General features: G+C 34.1%; 2 protein-coding genes across 2 annotated transcripts in view; one reads left to right on the top strand and one right to left on the bottom strand.

Annotated features, from left to right (window-relative positions):
- LOC136808286 (coiled-coil domain-containing protein 146-like) overlaps positions 1 to 22592 on the top strand; it is a 108752-nt gene that overhangs the window by 7760 nt on the left and 78400 nt on the right. The window lies entirely within an intron of this gene.
- The window catches only part of LOC136808292 (coatomer subunit alpha-like), a 30049-nt gene continuing 7826 nt past the window's right edge, over positions 370 to 22592 (bottom strand). The window contains exons 2-35 of the mRNA XM_067064829.1: positions 21428 to 21541; positions 20801 to 20874; positions 20602 to 20682; positions 20233 to 20419; positions 19999 to 20117; positions 19741 to 19840; positions 19515 to 19604; positions 15927 to 15972; positions 15753 to 15835; positions 15531 to 15616; positions 15342 to 15406; positions 15093 to 15162; positions 14738 to 14899; positions 14372 to 14511; positions 14133 to 14218; positions 13788 to 13926; positions 13467 to 13521; positions 13036 to 13221; positions 7918 to 8073; positions 7442 to 7544; positions 7073 to 7168; positions 6723 to 6811; positions 6283 to 6409; positions 5974 to 6063; positions 5310 to 5407; positions 4766 to 4909; positions 4234 to 4443; positions 3873 to 3986; positions 3436 to 3513; positions 2882 to 2914; positions 2454 to 2537; positions 1479 to 1556; positions 953 to 1147; positions 370 to 684 (exon numbers count right to left, since the gene is read on the bottom strand). Of these exons, the coding sequence (XP_066920930.1) occupies positions 628 to 684; positions 953 to 1147; positions 1479 to 1556; positions 2454 to 2537; positions 2882 to 2914; positions 3436 to 3513; positions 3873 to 3986; positions 4234 to 4443; positions 4766 to 4909; positions 5310 to 5407; positions 5974 to 6063; positions 6283 to 6409; positions 6723 to 6811; positions 7073 to 7168; positions 7442 to 7544; positions 7918 to 8073; positions 13036 to 13221; positions 13467 to 13521; positions 13788 to 13926; positions 14133 to 14218; positions 14372 to 14511; positions 14738 to 14899; positions 15093 to 15162; positions 15342 to 15406; positions 15531 to 15616; positions 15753 to 15835; positions 15927 to 15972; positions 19515 to 19604; positions 19741 to 19840; positions 19999 to 20117; positions 20233 to 20419; positions 20602 to 20682; positions 20801 to 20874; positions 21428 to 21541 (3635 nt within the window). The 3' untranslated portion in view covers positions 370 to 627. The remainder of the gene's footprint in view (positions 685 to 952; positions 1148 to 1478; positions 1557 to 2453; positions 2538 to 2881; positions 2915 to 3435; positions 3514 to 3872; positions 3987 to 4233; positions 4444 to 4765; positions 4910 to 5309; positions 5408 to 5973; positions 6064 to 6282; positions 6410 to 6722; positions 6812 to 7072; positions 7169 to 7441; positions 7545 to 7917; positions 8074 to 13035; positions 13222 to 13466; positions 13522 to 13787; positions 13927 to 14132; positions 14219 to 14371; positions 14512 to 14737; positions 14900 to 15092; positions 15163 to 15341; positions 15407 to 15530; positions 15617 to 15752; positions 15836 to 15926; positions 15973 to 19514; positions 19605 to 19740; positions 19841 to 19998; positions 20118 to 20232; positions 20420 to 20601; positions 20683 to 20800; positions 20875 to 21427; positions 21542 to 22592) is intronic.

Raw genomic sequence — 22592 nt, 5'->3', positions numbered from 1 at the left:
ACTGAAAATTGTACTGGAGTTTTTTAATGGGAGGATGACAGAGAATGCGCCATAGCGAAAAATGAAATAACATAACCTACTCTCAGGTACCTAATAGCCGGGGGGTTTGGAATAAGCAGGGGGGTTGGAAAAAATCTCAAAACTTAATAAGCGGAGGGGGGGGGTTGGAATAGAAATGTCCTGGCTGGAAAACTTTTGAAAAGGAGGCTAATACAGCAGAATTAGTACAAAAGAGGGAACTTTCAAAATCATTTTCCCAAAAATTAATAAGCGGGGGGGGGGTTGGAATAAGAATGTCCTGGGTGGAAAATTTTCGAAAAATTAATTAGCGGGGGGGACGGCTATTAGGTACCCGAGAGTACCCAATTCGAAATTTGACAAAATACTACATTATTATAATTATTAAGAAAGTTTATCTAAAACATAAAGGATATTTTATTTGAATTTGACGGTTATTTCGTTATTTCTAATAAAAAGTGTATTATAATATAATAAATGTCTAGCTACCACCGCACCATTTTTCATAATCGTTCATATCCCAAATCTAAAATAAAAAGTCTGTTAAATACGATTTGATGGATTTTCGAAACGAAATTCAATTTCTATCAAGACGTTCGATTTGTTGTATCAGCGAGAACTATTCGTAATCTTCAAACCAGATGCCGGTCGCCCAACTTCAGCAACCTATGGAAAAAAGAGAGAAATTTGATCATTTAAGGCTGGGGAATATCGGTTATGTGAAAACCATCCTAGTACTTTAAAAAGCTAGTAATTTTACAACTCAAATATTCCACAGCTCAAAGAAATCCAGGGATGCATAATCCAGAAGCGTCCAATTTTCTAATCATTTCCGCGCAAAGAAGACACCGAAACGTCAAGAAATAAAATGAAAATAGAAATTTTCTCATCATTAAATTACATTTCGAGTCTGACTAAAATTATTTCGTCTTACCCGGCATATTTTGCATACGGTTCCCTTGTATTCCGGTTTATATGAGGCTCCGCATAGTGGACATTTTTCTTCAGGTTTTCCACGGTAGATTGGCGTGTAAGAGACGCAACACAAGGAGAAAGGATTAAGTTCATCGTAATCAAGATCGACAGCGTTCGTTGGGTTCTTTTCGCATGCTTGTAAGATTTTTCGTGTCTAAAAATGAAAGTGAGAAAGGGTAAATCTCAAGAAAATCTTAATTAAATACACCTTTTCGACCGTAGTCGCATGGTCAGGCGCGTGCCACTTAATTATTTAATTATCCCCCTAAACTCTATCCAATCCTTTTTTGACACATTTTTCTATTGTCTGTAGGTGCGAAAAAAGGACTGGGACGGTTTTAGTGGGATAAAGCGGACAAAAAATGTCCGCACGGTAATTGGCGGCTACGGTCGAAAAGGTGTATTTAACTTAGCAAATTGTATTCTTACTAATTGAGACAATTCAAATACAAAGCATAAGAATGGACTAAAAAAGGAATTATTACCTGTTGTGCTACTTCAGGACGTGGTCCCAATTCTATTAACCGTCTAGCGAATGACGCTGCAGTTTTGAAATTCTTGATCTGTTGACAAAACAAAAACACTGATAATGCTAAAAGTGGTCGCATAAAAATCAGGTGCATAATAACTCCCTCCCCCGTTTAATACTTTTTGTTATTAAAAGAAAGTTCACATTTTGCAGCTCTAAATAGCCTGATTTGTTTAATTAGCCTGATTTGTTTAATTAGCCTCCTTTTGGAAGTACGATTCCTAACCGATTGTCAGTTTAGGCGTTCTGTTTTAAAATTTTGAAAATTATCCACTAGAACTATCACTCCGGCCACTTAGGAACAAGGAATAAAAAAGTCAGCATGTCTACCGTGAAAATTACAGGTCGAAATCGTATATCGACGCTGTGCCGACCAATCGAGATTCTATTCAGCGCGCAATCAACGCAGAGAAGAGTAACCATGACGACCATCCAAGATCTTGGATGAAGTTCAAAGTTGATATTTTTATTCCCGTCGTTGAAAACACAGCTTAAAAATGTCAATGCTTTTTAAAAAGAGTTAGTGATAGAGAATCATAACATAAAGATCTACCTACTATTTCGATTCCATTGAAGTAACATTACCATAATTAATAGTTTAGTAATTACTGTTACAGTATACATTTGGGAATCATGTAGAAGATTTCTTTTGAAAGAAACTCATTTCAATTACACTTGGAGGTTTCTGGGGAATTTGTAAAAAGTAAACTGCATACTGATACAGTCTGCTAGACATTAATATGATAATATTTGCTCTTCATCTTTGATTCTTTCTTAAGTGATTAGATTGACACATACGCGATAAAATTTCTATTATTGGTCTTCAGAGGTTGATTATGTTCTTTGAAAACTCAACCTCTGATACTCAGGGTACAGCATGTCTCGAAAACAATACTCCAAACGAGGCAAAACAAACAAGGGAATCACAAACCTTGAAACATAAGTTACACGCTGTACGTAATGTTAAGATTAAATGTATGGGTTGTAGGTTGCAATGTGTAAAGTAAGCTGCCATCTAGAAAAATAAGAGGATAAGTTCAGTTGACGAGGCGAACTCCTGCGAAAATGAGCTGTACCCTAAATAAATATTTGCTGATATCAGATAATTATTCATTTTTGAAGTAGCTAATGAAAATTATATCCCAAAATTGGTTATACAATTACTAGTTTTTTGAGATTTATATACAAATGTAGATTACAAAAATCCTCAACTACTTTGGCGTGTTTTTTTTTTTTGCTTAAAAATGAAGTGCATCATTGAAAAACGATTCCATAAAAAGCATATCGCCCACATAAATTTTAACACAGGGATCTCCAGCTAAATCAAACTAATGTTTTAATAGTGCATGCAAAACATACCTCGCAAAGTCGTTTCTGTTGTGGAGCCGTTTGCTAAAAGAAAAACAAAAAGGTTGAATTGTCAGTGAATAGGAGTGTCAGGAGTCGTGCGATTGAAATTTCCATGAAGAGACCCGGGGGGGGGTGCTTTTTGGACCCTCAAAGTTCCTCTAAGGGTCGTAAAAATCAAAGTATCTAATTTCAGCCTTCCCCCCAAAGGGTTACGAAAAAAAAGAAAGACTACAATATTTATCCGTGAAAAGGCTAAATGTTAGGAAAAAAAGTCCCGGTAAGGATCCCAAAATTCATAATTGTTTTTTCTTCGATTTTAGAGCCTAGAATTTCCGATTTTCAAAAATCGAGCGGTGTCCCCCCGTCATTTTGCATACCTAATACCCCCCGGAAAAGACAAACCACATTGTTGAATTGTGATTATGAATACGGTGATTCATGCAATAAAACTTTCAGGCTTAGGTTAGTACAAGAAGAAAAGTGAGATTTTAAACAATTCCTAAAAAACAATGAAATCCTACAAAACTAAATGCAAGGTATAAAAGTAAGTTCAAAGTTCTTACTTTAGGTAATTCTTTGCGTTGTAATTCCATTCCAAGGCCGACCAAATATTCTCTACAGATACTAAGAAGCTGTTGTGCCTGGAAATAAAACGAAAAGTAAACAAGTTATAAGAGTGAATTTCTCAAAGTTTGCTACAAAAATGTAAATCTAAACAGTTTAAAATTTGGTACAAGTTGGTACTTGGAAATTGAAATGAACTTTAAGAAAATTGTTTTTCTAAAATATCAAGGCCTTTCTATAAGAAAATGAATTGTCTCTATTTTGTAGTCGTCGTACCTGTTGCCATGCTTAAGTGGAAAGTTATATTCTTTAGTGGATATCTGATTGACGTAATGTTGATACAGATTCCTATATCAAGGTAGTTACGAGCTGGTGGGGAACGCCATGGAGATAAATGCACTATAGATATTTTCCTTTGATATAAACATTATTGTACCTCTGTCACATCTTGTTTACTGTCCACGGCTAATAACGTGATACTCAATAGAATTTGATGCATCTTCTCTACCGCGTCCGCAAATTTACCACCAGTCGTTAATTGATATGATGACTAATAAAATGAAAAGAGAAAAAAATTCATGTATGGCATTGATTTTTGACACGTGAAAGTCAAAAAAGAATTCATTAGAAAAGGTATTACTAAAAAAAAGTCCAGGCTGTACGATTTCGAAGTGTTAAGCTATGAACGAAAGAAGTATGACTATATAATTACTAAATGAGAAATATGAAACAAAGTCATCGTGATCTTTAAATTCATCATTAAAAAGGGTTACTATTTTATAAGGATATTTTTTTACCTGTAACCGTTGAATTAAATCGTTCAGTTTCATTCCGATGGCAGGTAGACCAGCCTTAGCGCCTGCCTCTTTCCAATTTCTGTGAGGGTGGTAAAACATGGGCGGCGTGGTGGGAAGACCAGGAGACACGGCCCGCCCTCGTGAGAAAGCCGACATGAAGAGTTGTTTGTATGGTTCGAAATTGATTACGCCTAATTGTTCGTTCATCAGCTACGGAAAAGAAGAAGAGGATGAAACTATTCCAATGAGTATTCAGAAGTCTCTAATCGATTAAAAAAAAAGAAAATTCATGGTAGGCGAAAATGTTATCAAAAATAAACGTCAAACAAATTCTTGATGTTTATGACGTAATCTTTTATACCGAAACACACGAAAAACACCGGGCGTTTGCCAACAGTTTCATTTTTTTAATTAAAAACTGGTACAAGTTAGATGGGGAAACTGATCTAATTCTTACTTAACCTCCTCAAAATATGTATCCAGGAAGAAGAAAAACTCGGTAAAAAATAAAAAAAGAAAGAAACAGACTTACTCTAGCTGCGGAATCAAACGATCCGGCGACAAGGTGATCGACAGGAATTTGTGAATTATTACACCAGACTTGCGATTGGTTATTACCACGTGTAGGCGGCACGTAATAATCTTCACCGCCACCTGCTGGCATTGGTCCAACGTCCTGCAAAGAAGGGTTGTGATTGGGTGTGATGATCAATTTCTACTAAAATTCTAATGGTCTAATCTTGGTGCATACATATCAGGATATTTCCTATTAGAATTCAAGTGGTCTCTCTCAAAGAATGACTCGAATGATTTTGAGAGAAGTTCGAGGCGTGGTTAGGGTTGAGTTTTACGGTTAAGTCTTTAAAAATAAAGTACCTTTGAAAAAACATCAAATATTTAGATGTAATATCATGAAAATCCCTTTAATGCATATATGTTGAAAGATAGTACATGACACATCTTCCTTTCAAGTATCGTGCATGTATGTGCAATTCTGCTGCACCTCATCACGTAGTGATTGAAGACTAAATATTTCTTTGAATTTCTTCAAAAAAATGGGAAAGTTATGAACTCACCAGATCAGCAGGTAGTTCCAAATCATCATCACCGACATCCCAACCACCTCCTTCTTCATCGATCTCTAATTTCTCGTCTGGATCTCCAAAGCCTGCGTCTGGAAGTAAGTAAGAGATGAAATAAAATAAGATGAGTGTTTGGTATTCCATCAAAGTGGTGAAGTCGAGACACACAACATTAATATTTTTTTTAACGACATAAAAAACATGAAGCTTCTGGTTATTCTTTTACCCTTTTTACCCTTTATATAAACGAGAATTGGAAGATCAATATTTTAACCGGGCGATTGTTAACAGACATCCGATCGATGATGAAATGATGACTGAAGCATTTGTAAGTACATAAGTGCAGTGTTTTTTTTTAAATAAGATGTAGTTAAATTGAATTCGATCTTCCTGTTTTTGAGCACTTTCATGAGTTGGCTCCCTGTATTATTGCTTGATTTAAAAGCATTACTTTTCAATCCAATAGTTCATTTCGAAATGATTGGAAAACCGTGAAATTTATTACGTTTCTTTTGATAATGTAATTAATTAACGTGCAAGAACAATTAACGCAAATGAGGACTGATGAGGATGGGATTGAAAGTCGTACAAACGAATAAATTTGTGCAGATTTGTTACTATTTTTGGATTCAACGCGGTACGAGCTATTAAAACTTACCTTCGTCGAGTACGAGATCAGAATCACCCCATCCTCCTTCGTCTCCCATATCACCAACATCTGCCGCTGCCATTGACGAAGCTGCTCCTTCTATCGGAACCAAAAGAAAGAAAAATAATTTCAAAACATAAGTCAACAAAAACATATCAAAGTCGTACCCTTTTTCGTGAATGCGTAAACAACGTCTCGATCAGTAAAAATTACCAATAGTTCCGACTTGCTTTAATTGTTTGAAAACTCTTTCGAGGAGTTCTTAAAAAGAAGATTGAAACAATCAGAGATCATTCTTATAAAAATGCTTCTGTTAACCTTTCATAGAAGAAGCAGCACCCTCGAATAATGTTTTGCTAACTGTCAATAAGGGCCAGTTGGATTCATTCTTTAAGATGGGAACGGGTGGACGAAGTAATTTGGCGTTTGGATTAATGGCTGGCAACTGTAAGAAAGAGAAGAGAGAAAGGAAAATTTTTAGATAAAGTAAATATTTGACACTGTTCCTGATTGTTCAGCTTAGTACCTGTTGATATGCTTAAGTGGAAAGTTTTATTCTTTAAGTGAGTATCTGACTGACGTAATGCTGATACAAGTTCCTGTATACAGGTAGTTTGTGAGACCTTTGGGTAGTTTCATTTCAATTGATTTGACAGGAGAACATTTGACCATTCAATACAGTTCACTTTAAACAGTGCCATTTAGCCAAGACAATGAATACTGTCTTAAAAAAGGCATCCTATATATTGAGAATCTACCTTCTCCGGGTCTAAGTTGAATTGAGCTTTGATTTCTTCACATTCGGCGGCAAGGCCGTGAGTAGCAGCAGTCAAGTACGCCAGTGAACCTGCAAATGGAAAAGCCAGAAAATTAAGTGTACCTTAATGCTAAAACCGTGTAATTTTAAGCATTTAATATGACCCTCTTGAAGAGATTTACAAAGGGTAAAACCCTTCCACTTTTCATATTTTAGAGTAGCAGCATTCAATAATGCAGTTAAATTATAAAGTCTAAATTCAGGGGAGTACCCAAAGCCAAACCCAACAATCGTAAACACTTGAAGAAAAAAAGATTAAGAAGTATTACAACTAGATGCTGACTTGCTCACCTTGCCCGACTTGTTTGAGCACTTTGATTCTTTCCTCGACATCTCCGGTATACAATGCATTATGTAAATGGCCACTAACGTCCTTTCGAATCTCAGCTGTAGTGGAATTGAAAAACAGAATTGGTCAAAACACGCACCAAGCCCGGAAAATCTTGAGTAAAATTACTTTTTTTGGTTGGGGGGGGGGTTAATGACAACAATTACCCCGGTCAGTTTAAGGAAGTGACGCAAACGCGATTAAGACATTATACTGACCATACATAGGCTTGATTAAATATACCCTTTTACCCTTCATTTTCTAATTCACGTTAAGACTCTGTCAATGATATTTCACAATTGTTAAGTATTGGGAAAATTTACGTTACTTACAGATTTTTGTCATCTTCTGCAATTTGTCACTATTTCCAGTAGTCAAGTATAAGAATGACAAGCGATCGAAATTCTTCGTTCGTTGATAGCACATTTCTACAACCTATTCAAAATAGTAATTTGATCGAAAAAAAGATAAACAAAGATATTGATACCATTTGATATTGATACCAATCTCTATGTCAAATATCATGCGTCCATTCAGAATATAAACTAGGTTGTAACATAGCATAGCGGTTGATGCGGAGCAAATAAAGATTGGGTAATTTGGTACGTTGATTAATTACAATGTAGTTTTATTAAGTGGTTTGAGTTAAAATCAGTGTTGCAATCTGCATTGTAGAGTCTAGACAAAATGTTCAAATTTAAGAAAACTGTTGAAAAAAATGGTGACTTGTCTAGCAAAAAAACTCAATCAACGCTTACTTTCTTATCAGAGTATCAGATTAAATGGCAAAATGTGTATTATATAATACCTGGTGGTTTCCTTGTGCAAGAGCCATATCGCTCAACTTCTCCCAACATGCTTTATCATCCAGTGATTTGGCTGCTTCTAATGCAATCTCCAAATTTCCACACTCCAGAGCAAGACCGAATCGTGTCTTTTCGTCTTTTACAAAATGTAAGGCAACCTAAAGGTAAAATATTTGTACATTTATTTCAAGAGGTACAGCCTTTTACAAAGTAGTCAAAATGGGTTTAAGAAAAGCATGGGCCACTTTTTTGCTAAATTTTGCTTTTTACAGCAGCTTTTTTACACTTATTTGTTAGGTTGAGTTGGTTGTCTAGAGTTGTCACAAATAAAAACAATGCACACTTTCGCATAAGAAATCGGGTAGGATTGGTACTGAATTTAGAAAAATTCGACGGAATCAATAATATACTAAAAAGATATTATGAGCACGAGTCTGGTAATGTCACCCAAACAGGTGAAAAAATTTGGAAAAAATAAAGTTTTAAATTTCACTTTTATTCCTGGATAATTTTTTTATTAATGACTTCAATTTTCAGAAAACATAAGTATTAGGGCTTAATCAAACTGGCTTGGTTCATAAATTTAACCTAGAGTAGTTATAATCAGACAAATTTGGCAAAAAACTCTTTGTAGTTTACACTTTATTTGAGATAAAAATATGCATTATCTAATACTTGTCTTGGATTTCAGTTCATGGCTAATATATTAAGCTGCATTGGAAAGCAATTTTTACCCTCCAGTATGGCATATTTTTCAAATTCTGACACTTTTTTCAAAATAAAATCTAAAATACTAAAAAATATTCCCATAAAGTTTGACTTCATGAAAAGAAAAGTGGCTATGGTCAGGTAATTTCATTCTAGATTTGAAGGACTCATCCCAAGGCTTCCAAAAAACCAAAAGTTTGCTATATTTCAGTTAGCCAATAAAAATTAGAAAATGAAACCTTGTTGGTTGCGGACATAACTTTTTGTTAAATTTGATTTAAAATCAGCAATAAACATTAAATTGAGTTATTATTTGGCTCTTAATACTTTGCTGTACTTGAACCAAAACTTAATCATTGAAATTTGTTGTCTTGAAAGCTCTTTGTAACTATGATTTCCTGAAAATTGAAGATTTATTTGTAAAAGAGAATCCAATCATATATAATTTTTTGTTAAAATCTAATCTTAAAAGTTAAGATTTGAGCTTGACATCAACTGTTGTACATTTTCATATCATTAAATATGATTTTTCCTTGAGAGTTACTAAACTTTTTCAATAGAAATAAGGGTTAAATGTATAATAATGCTGTGTTGCGGACATAACTTTTTCTTCTTAGGGTAGAACCATAGAACATTATACATCATTAATTAAAGATTTTTGAGTGTCCTCTTCTATTGCCAAAATTTAAGGAATATTATAGAGACTAAATCAATATAAAACCAAAAGATTTGGTTTGGTTTGATTTCAGTTATTACATGTTTTTCTTTGAAAAGAACAAAAGAAGACTTATCAATGATATTAGAACTTTCTCATATTTCTAATAGAAGAACGACCCTCTAGAGGACACAAAAAACTTAAAAAAACAAGGAAATGCATGGTTTTACAAATGTAACTATTTAGTATTGTCAATTGTATGTCCGCAACATACAATTTGCTACAGAATATGACTCTGTTTTGAACTATTGGAGCAATTCTAACCAGTCTGTAAGTGAATGTGTAGTAGATTATGTTGAATGAACACTACACAATGAATTTAATATGCAAATTAATGCATGATTTATCCTTTATTCAAGCTCGCAGGCTCAGAACCATCATTTTCAAAGAGACAAAAAGGTTATTTTTCTGTTAAAATTTTAATTTTGGACCTCAACTTGGCATCAGAGTATTTGTTTTCTATTTCTAATAGCCTAAGCACTACTTCCATATAATAAAACATCATGTCAGCTTGCAAATACACTTTATCAGCAACATTTTAGATGAAATAGTTATGTCCGCAACATGAAATACATATGATATGAGGTGAAAAAACTGAAATCTTGCCAATGGAAAATTATCATACTTTTTTCTGGTTTTAACCAACTTATAATGACCTCAAATGCAATAATTTGTCAAAGAAACCTAAAAATGGTGTATGGGGGCTGAGAAAACTTCTTGATTTGTTGCGGACATAACTTTTTGTTGCGGACATAACTAATTTTTGGAGAAACTATTTTGTTTCACTGTCTCCCAACAAATAGCCTTTGGGACTTCAAATTTGTATAAAATGATCAACCTTGATAAAAGAAATGGTCCCATTCGAAAACGACCTATTTGATATGGTGAAATCTATCAAATTCAGGGGAAACCAGAACAAGTTTCAAAAAACTCTGAGAAACGACATCAAAACGATCAAAAACACGAAAACAACGCTAACGTTTGCTGATAAAACGACAAATCTGTATAAGCTTTCCAAAGAAGAACACGACAAGCTGTTGACAAACGCCGTCACATCGACATACAAAAAGGTCAACAAAAACATCCATCATAAAATCAATTCAGCCGGAAAATCAATCGTTAAAGACATGAAAGTCTTCGGCAGAATGCTGACAAACGGCGAAGATGAGGCTTTCATAACCCTAAAAGACCATAAGGAGAACTTCCAAAACAATCCAAAGGTGCGTTTACTGAATCCTGCCAAAAACGAGATCGGCCGTATCGCAAAATCGATCCTTGACAGAGTGAACAACGATCTCAAAGCCCACCTGGAAATCAACCAATGGAAGAACACCAGTGAAGTTATCGAATGGTTCAAAGCCATACCGAACAAAAAGCAGCACAGGTTCGTAGTTTTTGACATCAAGGACTTCTATCCCTCAATAACTAAAAAGCTACTATCCGACGCTATCAAATTCGCTAAACCAATCACACGCATCTCAACTGAAGACGTAAAAATAATTCAGCATGCTCGAAAATCTTTATGCTTTAGCGACGGTTCCGCCTGGATGAAAAAGAAAGGTAGTCTGTTCGATGTCACAATGGGCGCGTTCGACGGTGCGGAAGTGTGCGAGCTCGTCGGCATTTACCTTCAGCATAAGTTAAGCGAAACGTACGACATAAAGAACTTTGGTCTTTATCGTGATGACGGACTTTCAGTTGTAAAATGCAAGACGGGGAGCAAGTTGGAACGAGTCAAAAAGGACTTGCAGTCGAAATTCCGAGAGTACGGGGATGGTTTAGAGATCGTTATTGAGTGCAATAAGACAATCGTCAATTATTTAGACATTACTCTTAACCTTGAAGATGGTTCATTCAAGCCTTACCTGAAACCAGACAACAAACTTCAATATATAAATACTCAATCAAACCACCCTCCAAACGTGATCAGGCAAATACCCAAAACGATCGAACAACGACTGTCAAATCACTCATCCAACGAACATATCTTCACCGAAGCCAAAAAACCGTACGAGAAAGCGTTGAAAGAAAGCGGCTACAACGTCGAACTTTCGTATAAGCCAACCAATCCAAAGAACACACAGCCAAAAAATCGCAAACGCCACATCACATGGTTCAACCCGCCATATAACAAGAACGTCGAGACGAAAATTGCCAGAAGATTTTTGCAGCTTATTGACAAACACTTCCCGAAACACCATAAATTCAACAAAATCTTCAATCGCAATACCGTTAAAGTAAGCTATAGCTGCACCAAAAACATCAAAAGCATCATCCAGAGCCACAACAAAAGCATCTTGAAACGCGACACTAACGGTAACGAGATCCCACCACAGTGCAACTGCAGGGTGAAAGCATCTTGCCCCCTTAACGGCTCATGTTTGGTGGAGCGTTCAGTTTATCAAGCAACGGTCACCTGCGATGACGAACCAGATTACGGTGAAAAGTTCTACATTGGGTTAGCCGAACCTAAGTTCAAGAAACGATACGCCAACCACAAGTCATCCTTCGCCAACGAAAAGTACGAAAAAGAAACTGAACTTTCCAAGGAGATTTGGAGGTTGAAACGAAAGAATCGTGCCCCAAAGATCACTTGGAAGACAGTCCGTAAATGTCCACCGTTCAATCGTGCTTCGCTGAAATGTTCACTCTGCCTTAGCGAAAAATTAGAAATTGCCACATTCGACCAACCCGAGAAACTGTTAAATTCAAGGAATGAACTGATCTCGAAATGTCGGCATGTGAATAAGTTCACCCTCAAACTCCACGACACCAAAGACTGAAATGACGTCAATTGCTTTGACGAAGACTCTACAGTGCACAGTATATTTTTGTAAACTTGAAACGAATTTTTTGTATAGAATTTTTGACTGAAGATCGCGACGAAAAGTTGCGTGAAACTTTAAGTATCAAACAATTCTTATCTCAACTTCAATTTATTGTATAAAATGACCCCAAACATGCCCCTTGATATAGAAAAATGATTCAGCTGAGTAAGAATAACTCCTTTGAAAATTTAAAGGATAAAATAATGTGTGGACATAACTCAAAATTGTGAATGGAAATCATACCCTGTTCACTTCAAAATGGAATATTTTTCAATGAAGGACAACTGGTATTTTAGTTTTACTTGGTTTGGTTCTCTAATGGATGGGAAGGGTTAAAAATCAAATAACTATAGATATTAACACTTTCACTTCTCTAGCAAATCAATTGTGTGCGGACATAACTTTGTGAACGGAAAAAGTTATGTCCGCAACTTTTTGCATTTATTCTGTTTCTGGGAAAAACTTCATTTTGAAAAATCTTTTTGTAGATTTTGTTTTTCATATCCCTTGGCTGTAATAAAAAGAAAAATTAAGTATGATCAGACATGATTGGCCTAGATTATTAAATAATGAACTTAGACAATTTGCTAAAAACCTCATTTTCCGTTCACATTTTGATGTAAAAAGCTGTCCTGAAAAATTCGTGTACTTTGTAAAGTGAAAAAAATGACTGTTTAAGCTTGCCAGTATCAAGACTGATAAAAAAACATCAGCTGGTATCATTATTGCATGCACCTAGATTTTTCACTGGAGCCTTAAAGTTGAAAAGTTGACAAAACCGAAAATGGGTGACATTAGCAGACTCATGCTCTTATATAAAATCAAGGGAAAATAAAAGAAATATATTGTGGACATTTTAAAATCATTACCTCTGGATATCCTTTCTTTTGAAGGTAAGCGATGATGGATTGTCCGACTAACTTAGCGTTTCGCACCATGTGAAGAACTTCATCGTAACGGTGGTTGACCAAGGCCAGTTTGAATTTGAATTCAGTAGGGTCGATACCCAAAACTCGAGTTTTACATTCACGATCCAAACAGTAAATACTGCTTCCCTGAAAAAAAGGAAAGAAAATATTTAAACAGATCAAACACAACTTCGATGAAACTTTACGTTTGAATCAAATGTTAATAGTTTTTTTCCTAAGGTTTTTGGAGATATCAAAAACTCCAAGAATCACTCCTAACCATAACATAGTTACAATTTTGATAATGATTATTTAATACCAAGTGGAAGAGATGTTCAAAGGTATAACAAACAAATGTGTTATTATTAAAATGACAATGAAATTTGACTTACTTTGACTTTGGTGATGTATATTGGCATATCCAATGTTCTGATGATTCCACTGTCACTATAGTCAAAAAGTTAATGAGAAAATAAAAAATAAGTTTTGAGAATTTCGATTCACTAAGAGTATAATGAGAGCAAAGCATAAAAATCAGTTGATTATAAAAGCGATTTCTAAGAAACGAATTATTTCCTGTTGGCTATTTTTAAGGTAACAGCAAAAGTTGATACTCTACGGACGTCAAGGTATGTAGTGAACGAAATAGATGATAACCTTAACTACACAGAAAGACAACTGATATCATTTTGAAACGTTAAATTTATACATACCCATTTGTGAGAGTGTACTTGATGTGATTGCTGGTGGTATAAACAAGAACGCCCGAATCGTCCCAAGCACCGCCCTTGATCTTCACACTTTCATGAATGTTACACAGGTTCTCCATTTTACGATTACAAATGGCAATGGCTGGAAAGGAAGCAAGAATTGATCGAATCTTATTGACAACTAAACAGTCTGCATTATTAACACATTACAAATAGTGAATAAATCTTTGAAGGACGTTTCAACTTGAAAAAGGATACAAAGATATGATATGACATAATTCGGCTTTTATCCAGGTTGAAATGAAATAAAAATTATTATGAAATTAATAAAAATATTCTCATACTTACAATGCTTAGAAACAACAGCAACATAGCTCATATCCGAAGACCAAATAACATTTCTTGCTTTTGAAATTTTAACTGTTGCAACAACTCTGAAAATATAAATTGAAAATATAAAAGACATATCGTCAATATTGGCTATAAAAATAGTTTTAATTTGAAATCAACTTAGGAAATGGTAAAATCAATGATACTGAAATTTATTGAAAGCATCACAAACTACGGACAAAGAAGAAAATGTATACCTCTTTTGCTGGACATCAAACAACATGACTTGGTCGCTATCTCGCAACAACAAACTGCCAGTGCCAGCATAAAAGATTTTATCGCAAGGTGGTGTTTGCACCTTCTTTGTGACCTCATTCTTAAGATTTTTGATGACAACCTAGATCACAAAGTTTTTAGTTTAGAGACTATGTAAATAGCCCTGTAACGTGGCATTTCGGATAGTCTTTTGATTTTTTGCGACATGTATAATATGTGAGCTGGACGAGTAACTTCAACTCTCATAAAGTACCCTCAGTTATTACTACAAATTACAGCAGAGATAGACAAGAAATAAGCAGAGCAGAAAGGTTAACATCTCCTCATTATAAAAAATATCATCTTACACTTTGAGTTTTGTCAAGTACAGCAAATCTGTTTCTTGCAACCCAAATAGCATCAATACCAGCTGCTCTACGACCTTCAGATGTTTCAGGATCAGATGATCGAATATCTTTTGGCAAAAGGTGTAACTCATAGATTTGGTCGTTTGAAGTTGAGCTTGTGGCCTACATAAGATAAAACAATCCAAGAAGATTACAGTAGGTTAAAAAGCTCAAAAAAAATAAATTTGAACACATCTTGACCAATCAGTAGGCACTATTGTAAAAGTTTTACTTTCAAATAAACACTAATAGTCTACCCAGAGACATTTATGTTTCAACAATAAATTAAAGTTACATCATCTTACATAGCACTTACATAGGTTAAAAGAATACATCGTTCAGCAGGGTTGTACATCAAATTGACAGGTGATGGTTTACTTGAGCCCCTGGAAGTATAAAATATAATAAACCATTATAATTGTCTATATTGACCTCAGCTTCCGGGCAATTGAAGAACAAGATACTGTTTTCAGTTTTCTATACTAATCAATTTAGTTCCTACAATATTAACATATTATGTAAATAAGCAATCAAAACAACCAATATTTATAATCAACTTTCTTACTTTCTGAATTGCATAACAGGGATGTCTTTCGATGTGCCGAATTCATACATTCGCAGGTATCGATCCTAGAACAAACAAGGAGAATTATTGTTCACTTGAATGATATACCAGCAACAAATGGCACAATAGCAAAGTCCCTTTCATACAATACGAAGTTTTAAACAAAACTAGAAAAATAAGTTTGAATACCTTGACGTAATACAATGTGTTTTGATGAACGGTATATGCTGGTCTTTCTCTTTCCAGCTTGAAAACAAGCATACCACTGTCATGACCTGCATAGCAATGGAAGAAAATATAAAACTTAAAAGTTAAACTTTAGAAGTGATTATCTGTAGTATTTTTGAGACAGATTGATCATAAAACAAAGAGATTTAAAAAGAACAAACTTAGATTCGTATTTGAACACACCTGCAGCAAAAAGGTTAAGAGTTGGATGGGCCGCAAGAGTCCAAAATCGATCATGTTCACGTCTGAATGTTTGTACTCCAGTTCTGAAAAAGAAAGCATTAAATAAAATCAATAACTTTTGTACCCAAATCAGCTTAAGACAATGCTTAAAACAAGTATTTGTATTTATCATACCTCTTTGACATGTCCCAAACTCTGATGCTCTTGTCCTCTGAATTACCTGAGGAATTTAAGAACAAAATAATAAAGGACATGTTCATAAATGGTGAGTAAAATGGAGACATTTGAAAAATGGCAAAAATCAGCAAAAAGTGGATAATTTTGTAACAAATCAATTTTGAGATTTCAAAATTTGTGAAAGGGTGACAATTATTGTTTAGCAGAACTTAGAAGTGATTTCAGAAAAAAATATGTGTTCAAAGGGCTGCTATTGGTAAAAATGTAACAATTGTAACTTTTTTATCATTAAAGAAATTCAATGTTGTTTGCATTGTTCAATTTTCTTCAAATGGTTAGTTTTATCCATTAGAAAATAAAAAATCAATAAAGGGCCACAGTGTAACAGAGTCTACCGCTAAGAAAAAGATAAAATAGTAACAGTATCAGCAAATAGCAAAAATAGTACCTAAAGTCACTTTAATCATGTCAATCTCACCAAAAAAGGCCCTCCTTTGGGGAAAATATTAATGAGGCTTATGACCTTTAAAAATATGTCTTTTGGGTAAAAATGTAACACCACAAACTTGTTTAGTCCCGGACAAGGTGTGCACTTGTTGTTGAAAGACCATTAAAGAAATCTAAATAGTGACAAGAAGGCTATTTCTTTAATCTAAATTGACCCTAAGACCAATATCATGTCTTTTGTATTGTCATGTTTTCTTTGTCTGTTTTAAAATGGTAAATCTGTAACAAACAGGGTGTCTATACTACAAGTTTAGACTCATGTTTGTTTGTACTCTTGAAATTATGTTACATATTTATCAAATTGAGACTCTTTTGAAGACATGACATGGTTTCTGCCTACTTTTTCAGTCCCCCCTTAAAATGCAAATTTGCCCTTAAAGAAAACTCCCCCCTTAAATCGAACAAAAATTACTGGTACCCCTTGTTAGAACGTCCCCCCTTAAAATGAAAAAAAAGAGGAATCCCCCCTCAGATTTTTATTTTTAGACTTTGACAATAACAAAGTACAACGATTGGTTTGATATCAATGCCATCAACATTATATTAGTAACATAATGATATCCAACTAAATAAAATTCAATAAAAAGAAATCATTGAAAATAAACTGGATCCTATAATCAAATGATACAAATAAAACTTTTTATGAATAAAACCAAACAAAAGATGCAGTACCTGGTATAACAGTTGTGTTTTGTTCATATCTTAGGCCTTGTAAATTATCTTTATCATTAGATTTGAACTGGGAATGTTTCTGATTGTAGTCCTAGTTTAAGTTAGGTCGAGTACGTGGTCTTCCCAAGTGGAGAATTTAGGCAGTAAAACACAAGTAAGATTTCATGCTTATGACATTGATTTTGGATGTGACAGAGCTGAAAATGTCAAAGATCATTAATGACAAAGATCATTGATGTCGACCAACCATTGCAAGAAAATCTTTGTACCGTTCAGCAAACAATTTTTACAATAGAGTTAGAGAGAAGAGAGTATGCAGATTAATGGGCCCTCGGCCAGCCATTTGGAGTGGGGGGGGGGCAAGATTTAGGAAAAAAAGTCGCCCACCATGGTTGGGCGACGAAGAAATTTTTTCACTTTTTACACCCTCAAAACAGCTTAAAACGTTATCTAATTGGGGAGAATAATAGTTTTTATGGTTTGATTTGGTCTGTTAAAGGTCATTCTAATGTAAATAACTTTCAATATAGCATGGTCTGCAAAATAGTGGGCATGAGATTGTGAGCACAAAAACGGGAAAGAAGATATTATTAGACAAAGAAAATTATTAACAATAAAACCAAATATTTTAGTCCCCCCTTTTTTCTTATTTTGATAGATTCTTGCAGCCCTTGATAAAGAATCCCCCCTTATTTAAAAAAAAATGACAAAAATCCCCCCTTTTTTAAAAGGCAATTTTTTTGACCCCCCCTTATTTTAAGGGGGGGGCAGAAACCATGCATGAAGGGTCACTATTTCAATTCATTGACCCTATGGCTAGTTAAAACCATCCAATACCTATTTAAAAGTCGATAAGAACATGATAAATTTGTAACAAAACTGGGAAAAATTGCGAAAAAATAGCAATTTTGTTACTTTGTTACCACTAAATGACCCAATACTGTTGACTTATTAACATGAAAACCAGTGCTTTAGTATGTTATTGTATGAAATTCTGTGCTTGAAATAATTGACATCATTTATAAATGCAAATCCTGGTCTTCTTTATAAAGTGTGAATATAAATTTCCCATAGTATTCCAATCGATTTAGGCTCCCCATAAACGTAAGGATTTTAATTTTCCAATTTAAAGGTTTATTTAAAATGACAAAACACAAAGAAAAGACAATTCATCAATGATGACACAGATTTCATACAAATTTTATGGGAAAAGTGATAAGTCATCATATGTGAAAAGATATGAAACAAGCTACATGCTGAATGGACCTCCCTGATGATGAAAGTTAGATAGCAATGCGAGGATAAAAAAATCAGACAGAGAATATAGCGTTTAGCGAAAATGCATAACGCAATAAATTCATCATTGATTGTTGATTGGGGGAGAGGGAAGGGTTGTAGGGAAAAAATAAATAGAAAGTTCTGGTCGCAAAAATCAGTTTTATTGACAATTGAATCATGCTTGATGGTGAGCATTGTTATCAATAATGTTTTTGTGTAAAAAACATAGGAAAAAATCTAATGAAAATCTGCAAAAACAGCTATTTCTGGCATTTTCAACCGGAAAAAAAAATTTCTCAAAAATCTAACTTGGCCATGTTTTGAGCATTGCGAATACGCATCTTTCTGCGAAAAATCTAAAGATGAAAATTCGAAAAAATGTAAAAAAAACGGCTTTTCCGGCATATTTCTGGCATATTTCTGGCATTTTCGGTCGGAAAAAAATGTTTTTTGAAATTGAGCTCCGTCACATTTTAGGTATTGTCATATTGCATCAGTGTGCAAAATTTTATAGAAAATATAAAGTACAGTTCAAGAAATTCAAGAAATACTGTCTCTCCGGCGAAAATAGGTTGTTCTGGCGATTCTTTAAATAGTTCCGGCTTCAAAAATCAATTTTATTGAAAATTGAAACATGCTTGATGGTGGGCATTGCTATTAATAATGTTTTTGAATGAAAAAACAACCAATTATAAGGAAAAAGTCCAATGAAAATCCAGAAAAACGGTGATTTCCGGCATTTTCGGCCGGGAAAAAAATTTTCTCAAAAATTGGACTCAGCCATGTTTTGGGCATTGTTAATACGCATCTTTGAACAAAAAATCAGAAAAACTAATGATAAAATCTCGAGAAATTGCCAAAAAAACAGTTTTTCACATTTTTGGCATTTTCGGCCGGAAAATTTTTTTCTTTTAAATCGGACTCCGTCACATTTCGGCCATTGCCATTTTGCATCTTTGTGCCGTACATAAGCAAAAAGTAATGAGCCAATCTCAAGAAAAGCTGGTAACAGACGCACGGACGGACGGACATACAACGGTTAATTTATAGGACCTCCAGGTAGGTCCAAAAAGTTATTATCTGTGGTACAGATTTGATATGCAGGACTGTTCAAGGAATTTAACTTACTGATGATAAGCTCTTGTCTTGGATGGAAAAGTGCTGATGAGACATTGTTGTAATGACCCCGACAGGTGTCAACTTCCCAAGCTTTTGCATCTAAAAAATTCAAACAATAGGTTGGACGGTTAATTCGAACTTTTCCAATGGTAGATTTTTAACAAACATTAAGTTTAAGGTTACATTAAGGGCAAATAACCTTAGAGAAAAATGGTTAAATAGTAAAATTTGTTACCATTCATTCTCCACAGCTTGACTTGTCTATCATCAGCAGCTGATACTATGAAGGGCATCGAAGGATGAAAGGCAACCCAGTTGACACCACGGTCATGTCCCTTAAAAAAAGAAATTAAAATGGTTTCCATTGCATCAGTTCAACTTTAAGTCAAAATATAGTTATAAAAAAGGTAATACCAAAACACCTTCTAATTCTCGCCAAAAGTAAACAATAAATTATTAATATACTTTTAACAGCTATCAATGATATACATACCTCTAAGACATGTTTAACAATAGCATCAGCTTGACCAAATAAGTCCATTTGGCCAGGGGTCTTAGGACCAGTCTCTTCCTTGGCTTTGGCTCCTGGGGAAACAAACTTTCTACGAAGCCCTACAAAATAGAAAACCAAAACCTAAATATTTACCTTACAAGATAACATAAAAATTGGCGATAAAGTAAGATTAAAGTCTCGGTGCATTCATCAACATTTTAAAGAAATGTTCACCTCCAAAATCCCACACTCTGACTGTTTGATCTAATGATGCAGATACAATCAAGTCTTCAGTTGGATGAAATTGAGCGCACATAACATAGTGGTTATGACCAGTCAAAACACTGATACAATTGCGAGACTGCCAGTTCCAAATTCGTATAGTTTGATCATCTGAGCAACTCAAAATCCACGGATATTCCTAAAATAAATCAGTATTACAAAATTCAACCAGGATAATGTAATTTTTCCATTCTTCTGAACAATATAATATAAACTATATAAAAAGGAAAAAGAACAAAAAAGTTTATATAACACATAAAATGTTTAAAATGAAATATTGTCAAAAACTAAAAATTACAAATAAAATACATTACTACTTACATGATGAAAGAAAGTTGTTCGAATGTAATCCAGATGACCCAACAAAGTGAAAATGCACTTCTTTTGCTTATAATTCCAGACCTGAAAGAAGGAAGATTTAGTTTTTAATTAACAGGGGGTGATCTGGGGGTGATTAATACACAACTCTTTAATGAAGCCAATTATTCAAACTGCTATCACAGTGATATTCTTTATATACCTTGATTTTATAATCATCACCACCAGAGACAAAAAGCGGTTGGTGCTCATGAAAATGGATTCCACGAACAGGGCCTAAAATAAAAAAACAATAATTATTGTAACTCATTTCAAAACTTTTTTTACTAATGAAGTGAAAACAGATATTATAATACACTATATTACTTTGAATAAACAACCCTCCCTGAAAGAAAAATCTTCAATAAATGCCCCCTCAAATAAATGCGACCTTGTAATAAACACCTCCCTCTACTAGGTGGGGCATTTATTTGGAGCAAGTAGATGTATGGAGGAGAACTCAAGTATGTAATGATAATTGTATCATTTTAGTATTCAAACTCATTTTGACCTATTTTTACATCTCTAAAATGATTTTTTCGAACTAAAAAAAGAAAACGAAAAACACCCCCTTCTTTTAAACACCCCCTTAAATCTAAATTTATATCTTATAACTTTATTCAAAGTAATACGGTGATTCCAACAGGGAAAAATTCAATTCACAGACAGCAAAAATTAATGAGCATAATAAAGGAACTGTTCTTATACAAAATTTTTAGCGAGATTAAAATTATGAGATTCTGGAAAAAAAAACAAAATTGAAAATTATCATCAAAGGGGAATATCTTACCATCGTGCTCATCAAATCTTTCTAACAATGTACACATTCGATAATCCCATAACTGGATAACACCATTGTGAAGACTTGCCAACACCCATGGTCTCTTGGAATGAAAGCAAATACCTGAAAAATAACAAATATTCTTGAATTTTAGAGTATTTTCTTGATAAAAATACAAAATTACCATTAGCTTTTACTAACACATTAAAAAAAAATCGTTTCGTACAGATTTTTAGCCTTGTAATTTTGACCCATGTTTCAAAAATAGAATAGTATTGACTGGGTCATTATTCTACAACTTGCAAGCTGTAATTCTCAACAATTGCTTTTTTGCTAGATCGTGTTCAAAAAAGAATGACATTTTTGGTCTTTTTTGTTGATAAATTTCAAACAGCTATGATTTGTGATAAATTGTGGCTATCAAAAAAAGAAAAAAATCCCAAAAGAGGAATATACCAAATTTTTTGTTCCGAAAAGAACGAAGTCTGTAGTGTAATTGAGCGGCGTTTAAAAAGCATTTGAACTGTGTGAAAAAATGCGGCTAATTTTCACTGCGGCTAACCATGCAAAGCTCACTTGAAAGCCCTATAACTTCTTTACGGATGAAGGAAGCAAGTCAAGATTTCGGGGATACCCTGGTAAAGGACTGAAGAAACCATATCTGTGAAGAAATGTGGCTCAAGTCATTAAATTGGTGAGTATTTGTGGTTTATTTAAAAAAAAAATATCCTTTGACAAAAAGCATGTTTTACTTAAAGGATAATGTGAAATTAAGCGGGAATTATTGGAAAATAGTCATTTCAGATATAGAACTATAATATTTGATCAAAATTTAACCCAAAATGTGAAATTTTGTGGCTTTAAAGACATTGTCTTTGGTAAGTAAATATTGGCTTATTGAGTATTACATTAAGTTTAAAAAATTAAATTTATCAACCATCAGAGTAGTTGAAAATTTATTTTTTGTATGGATTTAGTGAAGTTCAGTGGCTACTCAAATTTTATGCGATACATCTTCTCACATCTATTGAAAAAAGTGATAAAATGTGGTTTTCTATGATAAGCAGGTGTTTTTAACAAAAACCACTATCTTTCCCAGAATCCTGCCAGAGCTAAAAGTTAATTTTTGCACATATAGGATCTAACATTTTTTTACATATTAAATCAACTGTAT

The sequence above is a fragment of the Clytia hemisphaerica genome, unplaced genomic scaffold (assembly GCF_902728285.1).
Source record: "Clytia hemisphaerica strain Z4C2 unplaced genomic scaffold, Clytia hemisphaerica genome assembly, whole genome shotgun sequence".
NCBI lineage: Eukaryota > Metazoa > Cnidaria > Hydrozoa > Leptothecata > Clytiidae > Clytia > Clytia hemisphaerica.
Note: the sequence above shows the minus strand (reverse complement) of the source record. Positions and strands in the feature narration are given on the sequence as shown.